Source organism: Vigna unguiculata, unplaced genomic scaffold, assembly GCF_037176805.1.
Source record: "Vigna unguiculata cultivar grain cowpea cultivar isolate G323 ecotype 2 unplaced genomic scaffold, ASM3717680v1 ptg000102l, whole genome shotgun sequence".
Taxonomy (NCBI): Eukaryota; Viridiplantae; Streptophyta; class Magnoliopsida; order Fabales; family Fabaceae; genus Vigna; species Vigna unguiculata.
The window spans coordinates 39,259-52,500 of record NW_028196744.1 but is presented as its reverse complement, the minus strand read 5'-3'; the positions used below and the strand labels follow the sequence as shown (position 1 = coordinate 52,500).

Sequence of the window (13,242 nt, the reverse complement as noted above, 5' to 3'; positions counted from 1 at the left end):
TTTGCTGCTGTTCCAGGACATACAGAACTATCCTGTGGATGTGGTGAACAAAGCAATCAGCTTCTTCGAAGAGTATAAGAAGGAGAAGCTAAAAATAGTGCAAACACCTATAGGTTGGCAGGCCCCACCCCATGGTGTTTATAAGATGAATACTGATGCTGCAATTTTTAACCAGCCCAGCAAGGGATTGGCTGCTTGCTTCATCCCGCCCTTCCCTCACCTGTCCCACGTGCCATTGATTTAGATGAATTAGCTGTTGCCGTTGGCGCTCTTCTCTTTTCTAAAGCAAGGAATTTCCTTTCATTCATAAGTAACACAAGAATTTATCAAGGTTGCAGGCAAGGCTACTAGAGAAGGGGTGAAACCAGCCAAGGGCGGGCTCCAAGGCGACAATAGCAATCGAGTGGCCAAGCGTTGAAAGAGAGGGAGGGCTAGCGGCAAAAAAGAAGAAGAATAACATAAGTTATTGAGGGGAGATCTTTTCACTCTTTCTCGATGCAATAATAGTCAGTCTAGTGACTTCTTGATAGCATTGGTCTCGGAAAGCCCTCCCTCGGTACCGGGCTAAGGATAGAAGCGATTCCACCGGAGTGAAATTCCGTACTTATCCCAGCTCTCAAGGAAGATTGGAAGTAGGTACCTATGTCATGCTGAATTTCAAAGTAGTTTTGAGGTAATCGATGGCATATTGCCTAGAAGCGTCAAAGACAGTGATCTATTTCGGTGTCGATATCGGCTCTGTTCATCGACCTGACTCTGTTTATCTCCGACTCTTTGTCCCGATCCGGTAACTACACGGCTTATTGTGGTAAAAGAGAAAGTCAAACTCACAACTCTTTTTCCTTTTCTCGTGCACTTTCCTAAGGGCTACGTACTTCACTCCATTACCTTCTCGAACTCTGACACTTCTCTCATTGTTAAATTGATATCTAAGCCCCTAACTTTGGCAAAGACTACTCGCTCGCTTTAAAAGCAACTCCATTGAGTCCTGTCAGATCGTTTATATAGAACCTTTATTCATATATGACCTTAGAAAGGTTCTGAAAGAAGAGTTCCATTCGATTATCCGGGCTCATTGCCTAGTCCCTCTAAACTATCTAAAGCCTGGGGATTCTCCTTACCAGATGATCTCCAGCCTGCATTGTGCCCCTCTCGGATACCCGGTCGACGTCACTCTTACCTAGGTAGACTGGCTATCCAACTGAATCGAGAGCCCAGCTCCCACTACTTCTTCGTAAGTGAGGTGAGGTACTTCTTTTGAATAGGCAGGGTTGTTCTAGGACAAGTGACGATGCTGACACCAAGGTTGCTTGCAAAGCATCGGATATGCGAAAGAGGGAGAATGTGCTACATCGGATATTGCTGTAGTTTATGAAAGAGCTGTAGTTGATGCTAAAGCATCGGTTACGAATGACCCAATCTATCTATGGTAACCACCCTTACTTTTAGTAGATGGAGATGCGCACCTAGGAAAGACGGATGAAAGAGAACCTGCCCTAAGAGATTGGCATAGGCCTGTGGGCCCGCTGCGGTAGAAGGCCTTTGCTGGCCTGTCGATCTATCCTGATTCACTTACTTACGCTATTTCTGACTAGAGAGAGGGCTTAGATCGGAGAGGAGCAGCTCTTTTCTTTTTCACATAAAGCAGTGATGAATGGGACGGAGCTGCTACAATCAATAGCTTCAGCTGCTTTATGTATTGGAGCAGAGGTGGCAGTTAGCAGCAGGAACAGGACCAGCAACTAGGGTTGTTCACAGAGCAGCCGTCTTTCCCTCTCAAGCGGAGAAGACATCAAAAGAATCTTTATCTATGGCTCTACCAGGGAATCCTAGTTAGTTATAGGGTTCTGAACCAGAGCAGAGATAGGAAAAAGCATATCCTATGTATACTGAACCTGAGCTTGCTTACCATAGGACTGCTATTGGATAGGTTTACCTTTTTTCTCCAACTCGCTTATTATAGTGGGAAGCTCGGCTGGTAAGGGATTCTATTAGGATAGGACTCCAACTGTAAGAACTGGCCTTAGTACTGCAGCAATTGGAAGGAGAACTGAAAAGACCTTCGACCATTTCATTTGGTAGCACGTTTAGCTCGTTATGGAACGTATTGTTAGAACTAGAAGTGTTCTTAGTCCAGGTAAGAGTCCAATGCTAGATTAATAATGTAAAATATGATATATCCTCAGGTATTTAATTGCTTGTTTGATAGAATAAGAAAGAAGTCTGTTTCCTATTGATAGTGGCACTCCCACAGGCTGGCGGGGAACTCCCATATGGATGGAGAAGAATTCATATATAGGCTATAGGCTTGAAAAGAGTGCTAGCTTTCGTTAGGCCTTTCTTTTCCTAAAGATAGGATCCCACCTTCCCTCATTCTGAGCAAGAACATCTTATTCAATTCAACAAGTGCTACCCACTAATCTAATCTCAGTCGAATGCTCCTTAAGTTTAAGGTTCTAGGGACTCCACCAGGGCACGGGAACAAAGGCAAGAGGAGCCGAGAGTCGGGAAAACTCCTTAATTAATAAGTTAATGCGGATCCGGAAGTCACTTCGTTCCCCAGCCCAGACTTCTTTTCCTTCTAGGCTTCCAGTAGCCCTTCCTTCACCAAGAGAAACCCTAGGAGAAGACCATGCTACCATAGAGAAGGGAAAGCCCACCTCGGAATTTGACCATGAGTTCACAGCTTAGGATCAGAAGGAACCCATCCCGTCTTTCATTAAAGCAATGGTCTACGACTCCGCTGCTTGCTTAGGATAGGAGAGCTCCTTTGTTATTTTTGTTCTACCGTTAAGAGAAGGATCACAAGCCCTAGTCCCAAGCTAAACAGCATATTTCTTCATCTGCACCGGAAAGGGATTCATGAGCAAGAGCTTCTTTTTAAGCTTCTTCAACAAAAGCAATTCTCTCTCCTTCCGTACCTGTTCAGCCGTGAACCACTTGGCTTCTGTGGCGAGAACATTTCCCACCCTACTCTGTAGAGAGAGCTTTTTCCCTCTTCTTCGGGCTCTCTTTTGGCCGGTCTTCGGTTAACACCGGCTGTCGATCAGGAATGAGGTCGTCGATCTCCAACTCAACCTCAGGTTCAGCCGCCTCATCCAAGATGGAGGGCTCTTTCAATCTCAGCTGATCAACATTGAAGACGGGGTGGGTGGCGGGCAGTTCTAGTTTGAACGCATTCTCCCCTTCCTTCTCTTGCAGAGTGAATGGTCCCGCAATGGTTTAAGCTTGCGGTTGGTACCCCCCTTCCTTAGGCAACTTTAACCACAGTAGATCTCCCACCTGGAACTTATGATCGGCGGTTCCGTCTCGGTCGTGCCTTTGCTTCTGTTGCCTCTGCGTTTTCTCCTGAGTATCAGCAACCTGCCCATGGTACCGCCGTTCTCCAGGAAACTAATGGCTCGCAGCTGTTCAGCCGCTTCTCTAGGAGATAGGAGATGTACCGCTGACTGGGTTCAGGACACAACCATCGTCCGAACCGTCTGCTACCAAGTCCATGGGGGCCTTTGGTTGGAACCCATAACAAACTTAAAAAGCACTTCTGCCGGTCGACAAATGCGTGCTCCGGTTGTAGCAGTGTTGAATGAACGGCAGGTTTGGAACCAGACCGGGTAACTTGAAAGGTGGTCCCGATGTTCGATTCTCAAGAACCGACGGTTCTATTGGTGACCCATTCAAAACAAAATAAGCTAGCCGCTTTGACTTTGATTAGCCAATCGAGTGCGGGGGGTGCGGTGCTCCTCTTCATTTGTTCCCGTTAACGACCACAAAGCCCTTAACTGCTCCTCCTCGCTACTTGCCCTTTTTTACTACAAAGGTTTGACTAGCGCCCGGCAAAGGAATGATTTTTTCCCAAAGCCGACTTCCTCCTTTATCGAGCGGCTGTCTCTGTTGACGATAAAAGCGATGGTCCGGGCTGTTTGAAATAAGCGGTCATTTTGGTCAGTCTCAATACCACGTGAAGCGCGTGATCACCCAGATTCCTAATGCCTTCTATATCTTAATTATATATAATAACTTATCGACGTCAGCCCTTCTATTTTCCTATCTTCACCCTTCCTACTCCAGCTAATGGAAAAATGCCTTTGAATGGTCGTAATCGTCGACAACCCAACCGACGTCCACCATAGGCTCGGCGAGCTGTCCTCCTAGATTTCCCGATGGTAATGCCAGGGCCTTTACTGACGACTCTTGATGCCAAGAAGGAGACCGACTAGACGAGACAGACCATTGTTCATAGGTTGGTTATAAGCCCGGAGATCGAATCTGATTCATCCCCTTTGAGAGGGATTCTCGTGTCAACCATAGGAAGAAGAACTCGGTTACTCATCTTGGATCAATAGCTTTGTGCTGATCTACGAACGACCCTTCTTATTTTATTTCTACTTCTTCAAGTCTCCATCATCCCGATCTCTCTTTCCGGGGTTGCCTGTCCAAAGAAAACAGAACCTCTTCTAGTTCAAGGTCGGAATCCTCAAACCAATCAAAATATGATTTCTAGTTCACTATTCTTATGATAAGCAGTTATGTCTCATTCATGTGATGAGAAATATGAGAATGAAAATTAGAAAATGGAACATCTACGGCAGATTCTGTGCCCCAAATCATTTATACTTATGAAACTAAGCGGGCGGACCCCTCTCCAATGGAACAAAGGGGATCCGTAGGGCGGGCTCACTCACATACTGGATAGGTGGCTCGGAATGAGAGTGCTAGTTCCGTTCCCTCGGGGAAGAGAAAGCACGAATCTATTACAATCTTAGTAGAGAACAGAGGAGGAATGCCAGTACTGATTCTCTGAACTTGAAGCTCGCTCTTCGACCCGTACCGTACCCTGTACACTCGGCTATTCTCCCGATTCAACTCCCTCTGTCTACGCTGGGAAAAGGGCTGCCAGAGTAGAGTGAGGGCTTTGTCTCTTTCTGTTTGTGCCAGCTGGCCCTGACCGAATGTTCTGACTCCCGGTAATCGAATGGGTGGTAGTTGGGTTGGCTTTGGCGAAACTTTTTGTCTATGAGCTGTTTTGACTGCTTTCTTCCCGTACTCGGATATTAAGAAGCCGTAGGGATTCACTCATTTCATTGCCTCAGCCCTTCAAGGTGGTGCACAGCCACCATACCTGATTGCTTTGTGTTTCAAACTCCCCTGCCCCATCCTTTGACCCTGCTTGAATCCAGGGTCAGAAGAAATCCCTTGAAAGGAAAGGCAGGCTGGAAATGAATGGTTTCCTAAGATGTCTTTTACCCTGTCGCTTGCCTATTTACCCAGAGAGAAAAAAGATTCGAACGGGAAAAAAGAGATCCAAAAAAGTTAGATATTTCTACCAGTGGTCATTATAGCTTCTCCTTCTGATCCGACAAAATGCGCAAAACCCATGGAAGTTACAAAAAGCATGGATCGAAGAATATAGTTCATTTGCTTTTTTTTGACAATTGTGCCTCAATCTTCAACGTTTCAAAAAGTCATCTTTCTGAGTGCGCTTGACCGCCTTACTTTACTCGCGGTACACTTACTATATTCCGCAGAGGTTGGCTAGAGCTTATTTCACAGCAAGACTGAATGGAATTAGCCTCGTAGAACTGAACTACCTTGATCTAAATCTCTGGAACTCACAGAAGACCAAGGCACATCCTCTCAATTCAGCATAAGCTTGGGATCTTTCTTTCCTCAAAGCTAAAGCCCTTGAAGCCAGGTCTTTTTTCTCTTCTTTAAAGCCTGGAGCTAGTGTATGAGTTTATTATATCGTAAGTAAGTTGATATTGTCAGTTTCCTTGTTCACAAGACTCTGAAGCTTATCTGCTAAATCAGAGTGAAAGAGAAGACTGCTTTCAAGGCTTGTTGAAAAGAAAAAGATGTATCCTAGGACCTTCACCACATTCACAGGTGGAAAAGAGACCGTCCCTTACTCATAAGCAGGAAAAGATCTAACTTGCCCTATCAAAAGACCTTTTTATGAAAGATTGATCCTGTCGCTTTCGTGTCTATTCAACTGTATGGATCCCCAGCTTTCCAACTGCCTTCTTTTCAGAAGGACTCTAACTGGCGAATGAAACTCCAACTCAATCTCCTGGAAAGAGAAGAGGACAGGCTGGAAGTGGGACTAGATCCCCAAGCCCAAGGAACTAGTATTCCAGAATGAAAGTACTCCAACTGGGAAGAAGACGGATACAAGGATAGCAACTACAACTCGATGTTGGGAATAGGATCTAATGAGATGAAAAGGAAATGGAACTTCTTCTTCGATCCCTTCCCGCCGTTTAGGATTCGAGTAGCGGTTCGTTTTAGACAAATGAATATTATGTCAGCGAAGCATCTGAGTAGCACCCATTTCCCGCAAATGATTAGTGGAACTTCAAATACATACTGAATATTCATAGTGATACGTAGTGAATCTTTCCTAAAGCCTGGCTTTTAGCCTTTTGCCTGCTTCTGCTTGTTATTCTGCCTCTTCAAGTGTCCTAAGACTAGTTCCTTTGTAACTAATATCCACTCATAGGGGGATACTCCGAATATCTATTGTCGGAGAATAAGCCGATAGATAGAATATCCTGAGGAGAAGAATCGGATAGGGAGTGAGGTAGCGGTGATCCAAGCAAGATAGTCTGGAGCAAGTGCAAAGAGAATACCTCTGCTGTTAGCTAAGGCTAGTCACCTCAAGTCTTTGTATGGACAATAGATATTGTTGTAGAGGTACTTTCTCTGGGTTCTTCCCGGGGGGGTCTAACCATCTTACTAGCTCGTACTTCCTTGATCCCTTTTTTTTGGCTTGAGCAAAGGACTTTCACGACACGAGAAGAAGGCTTCCGTTAATGGGTTAATGTATGTAGATGTCGTGGTGAACGGTTAAAACCCGAGAAAGACAAAGACAGGCTTTTGATCCATTTCACCAGCTGTAAGACTGGAGCTGATTCCAGTAAGTCTCGTACTATTGAGCAGTTCTGGAACAATTTATACAGTCAGCTGTCGGGGATTGCTAAGTCTTTCACTTCGGGTTCTAATGTTGGTCAGTATCACGATGATGTTATAAGGTTGTTGTTGGATTCAAAGCTGAAAAGACAAGGTATTGGGTTTACCAAGACAGAGTTGATTTATTTACAGAACCATATGGAAGATCTTACATTAGCTATTCGAGTCAAATCATAGGATTGAAAGCCGATTGCTACTTTCTTGCCTTGGGGCATCGCATTCTGGATAACGTAATAAAAAAGTCTTTCTCTACTCTCTTCAGTCTGGTTTGCTTTAGAAGTAAGCAAGCAAAGACAAGTGGTAGGCCTATATGGAGATAGTTCGTTAGTATGCCCGTTTTTTTTCCTTAGTCAAAGGGCGTGTTAAAAGAAGCTTCTAGGTCAGTTTATTAGCATGCAAAAATATAAGCTAAAGCAAGAAGAAAAGGGATGCGCTTTCGCGCTAGTCGCTCATCCGTAGCTTGGTCTTGACGCATGCCAAAAAAGCCATTCTTTGGGACGTAGAAAGGAAATATCCTAATTCAGTAGAGGACGTAGCTGGCGCACAAGACGAAGGAGGACAGAAGGGGTTCGGGGGAGGAGCTCTCGGCACATAGTCAGTCGGCATGGTCTTGAATGACCCATAGGCTTTGGGCTTCGATGGCTGCTTGAAAGACGCAGATTGGGAAGTTGGCTATGGTCCGTCGTGCATTGTGCAGACGACTGATGGCTTACGTTGCCAAGAGGGCATTGTGAGACAAAGGAAAGGGCTGAAAAGGATGGTGCCCAGGATCTCACTATTACCTATGCATGTGCAAGAATGCGATACGGTAGAGGTCGATGTGTCATTGGGACACTTAGCGTGGTAGACCGGGCTAGAGTGCTGTTACCACTCCTCATACGGAAGAAATGCCATGATGCTCTCTTGTGGCAATTGAAGTTCCACTTCACTTCAAGGGGATGTGATGTCTGGTGTGGCGAACCGTCATCACTACTGCAGGAGAGAGCTGCAATGAGACTCGCTGCAGAAGTCGAGTTAGACGACCGCGTCCTGTTGCGTTCACGGGCGAAGACAGGACTCAAGCTTCGTAGTTAGGGCAAAGTACTGGCATGCTGCTATTGGTAGACTGATGAAGTCACAAAGGCTGAATTGGAAAAAGTCGGATACCTTCATAAGGGTTTGGCATGAGTTAGCGGGAGACTCTGTGACGGCTCACTGGTTGGTGAGAACGCTGGATGAAAACGAAGTTGCTAGAATGCTGTTTCGAAAGGGCCGTTCCAAGGGGAGGCGAACCCTCCAGTTTGCTTGACAGGGTGAATCTAGGTGCCGTTTTCTCTGTTATGTTAAGGTTAGTTATGAACCCAGAGGGCTGTGCGGAATGTTTGTGGCATGTCGAAAATGTGGGCTAAGACTAAGAGGGCTCGCAAGAAGAAATCAGTGTCCATTCATACTGGTGGGTGAAAGAAGGGCTTTATGAAAAGGCGTAGCTGCAATTGGGCTTTGGCTTGTACTTGACTTGAATCGATCTTGCCTTGGTGTTGCCCGAAGGGCGAGATTGACCTTTCTCCTCCGTTAACAGACTAGGCTAAGAAAGCATAAAATCCCGCTCACCACTTTATCTTTGCTTTGAATAGCTATCCCTTCGTACTAAAGGGATGAAGTAATGGATGCAGACTAAGAAGACTTGAAAATAGGTTCAGATTTAGCATGAATAAAGAAAGGACCTGCAACGGCAGAAACTATTTAACGGAATGAAAGAGCTTAAATAGTTACTCTGTTTGGAATCATAGCAGGAAAGACGAGCTAAGCTTGAAACTCCTAGGCAACAAGTCTTTGATTCGATTGATTTTCACTCTTTCGTCCAAAAACTCTAACTAGTCCATCAGCCAAGCCCTTCTGACTCTCCTATTCGTCCAGTTAAGAAAGGAAGCTTCGAGGCATAGGACCGTGAGGTGCTTTTAGCGAAGCCGGGATTAAGGAAGTTCAGTTGAGTTTCCTGCCTCTATCTTCTAGTTATGTACCTTATAGCCCGCCTAGTCCCCTTTTGGGAGGAGTAGTGCCAGTAAGGGTAAGACTCTCATATGATCATTCCTAGTTTCCAGCCATCGATTGAGTTGCAGTCCTTTGCTCAACCAGTTACACGCCTGTTGAATTGGACTTTTTTTTTCAAGCAGTCTTACAGCCGAGTCTTTCTTTGAGATGTAGACGCATAGGTTAGTGCTTCGCTTTCACTAGAATATTTCCTCCTGTGCTATTTTGGCATATCATCCAATTCCAGTTTTCCAGCCTTTGACTTTGAATCCCTTTCAGTGGGCAAAGTCAATCCATCAGTAAGGGGCGGAGGAAGCACTATTTCAAGTGTTCAAATTGGAAAAGCTCTTTTATCTCCCGCAGGAAGAAGAAAGAAAAGAAGCCAGCGAACTCTTATCTTAAGAGGGCAGTCTCCTTACCTCTTTTCTGCTAGCCATAGAGTTTGAGTCTTAAAGCACGCCAGCCTCGGGAGTTCCATTCTATAGTGGTCAGCCTTTCCATTCCATCTCTTGGCATTTATCTTACAACCATTGTTAGCTCTCTGCCAGCCCGTGCCAGGTCAGTCATAAGCACTAACGAAGGCTGACCACTTACTTGAAAGGGGATTCAAATAGAGCAGCTTTGATAGAAGCGATAGAAGCAGGAGGAGAGGCAGTTTCACTATATCCTGCAAGTACGTCAAAAGCAGTTCAATCAAGCTAATGTTTTCAAGCCAGTGATCAAGCTTAGTCAAATAAGGATTTTAGCTCAAAAGCTCCTTCTAAGGCTAGCCATAAAGTGAAAGAGTACTGGGCGCAGGCGAGCTAACAGTCTGGGGGCCCACCTTTTATACCATTAATAGCGTGTCTAACGAGTCTATCCGTCTAAGTCTCAGAGGAGTCGGGGACAGACCGATGTCCTTCCCTTGCAGGCATTTCGTACCTGGGGCAAGCTCCATTTCAGCCAATGCCAGTCTTAGTTCTTCTCCCTTACCTGGGAGGTTTAACATAGATTGATTACCTGGGGAGCCTCTAGTCTCTAGCCCTGTACAAGTATAGGGTCTTTCAGGCTTTATGTACTATATTAGCGTATTACCAGTTGCCTTCCCCACCCTACGGACCGACATGACCTTCAAAATAATCAAGGTCAATGCCGGAGAAAAGCTTCTTCTTGGGATCAATCAAAGGCAAACCTTGTCCTTTCAGGCCAAAGAGTGCCCTGATTCCATTGTTCACCTCTAGAGTTCACAAACTCGACCAGGTGTCGGAAAGCGGCTAACTCGAACGTTTGAGCAGGAAAAGGAGACCTAATCTTGCAAAAATGATCCTTGTGAAAAGCTTTCCACAGATGGTGGAGTGAACAAGAAAAGAAGAGGGTCAAGCTTTTCCAGCAGTCAAGCCAGATGCGGATTGAATAGCTGCGCTTACTCCTTCAACCCCGAAAAGATCGGATTTGCGCTAATGCGGATTCGATAGCGCCGTTTTCTTCCTTTACACAAGGCCATGCCTTTTATACGACAGGACCAATGGCAACTGATGAAACAAGAGAAAATGCTATTGAACCACACTCACTAATTGGCCTATCCGGTTCTATAGATTAGACTGCCAAGGTGTCTTGCTCAAAGCTTAAAGGCAAAGATCACATTCCTACTGTCAAGCTAAAGGCGAAAGATAGGGGCGCAAACGCTAAAAAGCCGTTGCGCTAACGCTATGGAGTTTGATTGCAGGGCAGGAACGAGAAGAAGAAGGCTTTTCGCTTCGCTTTCGGAGTTCAAGCTTAAGGCCTGAGGAATGCATTTGAATTATCATTTTCATTTCAGCAACTCCCCAGACTCGAACTGGAAGGGCTCTGCTCAAGCCTATTTTCTAAAGCTAAAGTATACTTTGTAATTCCGAGTCACAGGAAAATAGGGGAATATGGAATGGAATTGATTACTAAGTCGACAGTGAAGTAAGACTCTCGGGAAGAGAAGAGAAAGGAAAGGAACTGAAATAGTGTAGTTCAGAGTTTGTTTTGTAGTTGGAGTTCCTGAGCCTATAAGTTAGCAATCTATCTTCATACCTCTCCCGTTAGCTACATAGTAACCTCTTCCCTGTCTTGTCTTTCAAGAGAAGTGAAGTGGGCGAACGATAAGAAGAGTGACTTTCTCTCTTTGCTCTCCGTAATAGAATATGATTGATTAAGGAAACCCCTGCTTCTTAGAGGAAGGTATAATCCCAGGTAAGAGATATGAGGCTCTCGACCGATAGGGAGAGGAGGAAGGATTTGCTTTTGAATCTAGTTTAGTTGCAAGCGTAAGCGAAACTCAGAACTCCATTTCTAGGAAATAAAATAAGGCATTTCAACTGTTCCCCGGTCACCTATGCAATTTCCTCATCTGTGACTCTCCTACGGGAAAGATTAAGAAAAGCATATGGAGGAGAGTTCGATGTAACTTGTAGATTTCTTTCTACCTTTTCTTCTTTAGCTGAGTTCTCTGTAAGCGAATGAGCTGCTCAAAACCCTTTCATTTCGTTGTTAAGGCCTCTTTCTTAAGGGGGAATACCCAAGGGAATGTTGGCAAATGATATTTTCTTTAGTAACAGATGCCTTCTCCGACATGTCTCGTATGTCAAGCTCTTTTCTAGACCTCATGTGGGAGAGGTACGATGTTACTGCTTGACCTATAACAAGCTCTCGAGTGGGAACAGGATCTCTTACTGCTGATAGGTATGTAATCGAAGAATCTGGATCTGCGAGATATGGATATGAAAGAGGATATGCTCGAACCGGACCGCATCTCTAGTTGCACATAGATAATCTGCTGGTGGACCCCCTTTCCTTTCTTTGATTCAAAACTCGGTCGAATACGTCGTTCACCTTTGTGGTGGATCGACGAGAGTGCGCCTAGCCAGGAGTGTGATTGGTGTCACCTTCCGTGCGCTAGCTGTGCCTTTGCCGGATGTTTATTCGCCCACTCCTTCACAGAGCGATGACTAAGAGTCGGGAATTCTCATTTAGTAGAGCCTGAAAGCCGCGCTTGGCTTGATTTGGGATCGGGTCATAACTAGGAAAATAGTGAAGGGTATTTATATGCCTATATTATATGGTAAAACAATGAATAGCACAATTAAGGATCTTATAGAGAATCTTAGTCAGGACGTCTTGCCAAAGGAATGTTCAAAACTGGCGGCTCTATGCTACCAATTTTAGAAACTAAGATATAGTAATATGGAAACATTGATCCAGCTGATCAGCCTGGTAGGTCGGATCTGCTCTTCCCTAGAGCGACCTGTCTTGTACAGCGCAGAATATTATAGCACCTCTCAGGATTATAAAAAGATGGAAAAAAACTCTGTTAGAGTTTTCGACAAAAACTTGAGAAAGCCTCATAATGTCACCCTTACGGTTCCCTCTAATATACGGGATAAGAGAAAAAGTCGGGCCTCCACATTCGTGAACTTCATTCATCAAAAAGATGCTCAAATAGCTATGTCTATAGCGTTCAACGCGCACGAATATCCTTTTCCTCTGTATACAGTGCACGACAACTTCATAACTAATACAAAGAATTGTGAAGCTCTGCCTGTCTATTATCTAAATGTAATTAAGGGTAAGGGGACCCCACTTCAAATCATTAACCGCTTTATTTATACAAATATTATCAAACCTGTTTTCAATACTGGCCACAGTCAAAGATATTACTCAATGGAACATTTTGATGATAAGATCATATCACTCAATATTCTAGATGAGTTCTTAAAAATTGGAGGCACTCCTCAATCCGAGGCCGGGAATGTAGCAGGTTGGAAGAAAATAATCGAGCAGTTCAAACAAAGATATGTACTATATACTATGGAAGTCTGCGGACCTCCCGATGATGATGATGATGAGGTAAAGGACACGAGATTTGATAATCATTTGAAAAAGTGGGTCAAGTTCAGGAATCAACTCCAAGGGAGATCTTGTATACACCATTAAATCATGATGATGAAAAGCCCTGGCGATTGGGGAAGGCATAATGTTCCGTACACGACAGACTGTCGTACTCTATCAACTGAAAAACATTATTTCACCGTATTCAGTCCTTATCTAGTAAGAAATTGATATTCCCCCACCCTAGTTTACTAATTCCGTTTTTGGAGTTTACAGAACCTGTATCGGTCCACGAGACAGACCTCCTCAGCCTAAGTGTGATGGATCTTTTAGTACAGGATGTTTATCCTGTCATAGGAGGTTACGCGAAAGCAAATATCATATTCTATTTGAAAATCGGAGAAAATGATGTAATCGCAAAACCACTAAATA

General features: G+C 44.6%; 1 protein-coding gene across 1 annotated transcript in view; it reads left to right on the top strand.

The window, feature by feature from the left end:
* LOC114172423 (uncharacterized) overlaps positions 1-244 on the top strand; it is a 447-nt gene extending 203 nt beyond the window's left edge. The window contains exon 1 of the mRNA XM_085669600.1: positions 1-244. This exon is cut by the window's left edge and continues 203 nt beyond it. Within this exon, the coding sequence (XP_085525726.1) occupies positions 1-244 (244 nt within the window).
* The last annotated feature ends 12,998 nt before the right edge of the window (positions 245-13,242 follow it).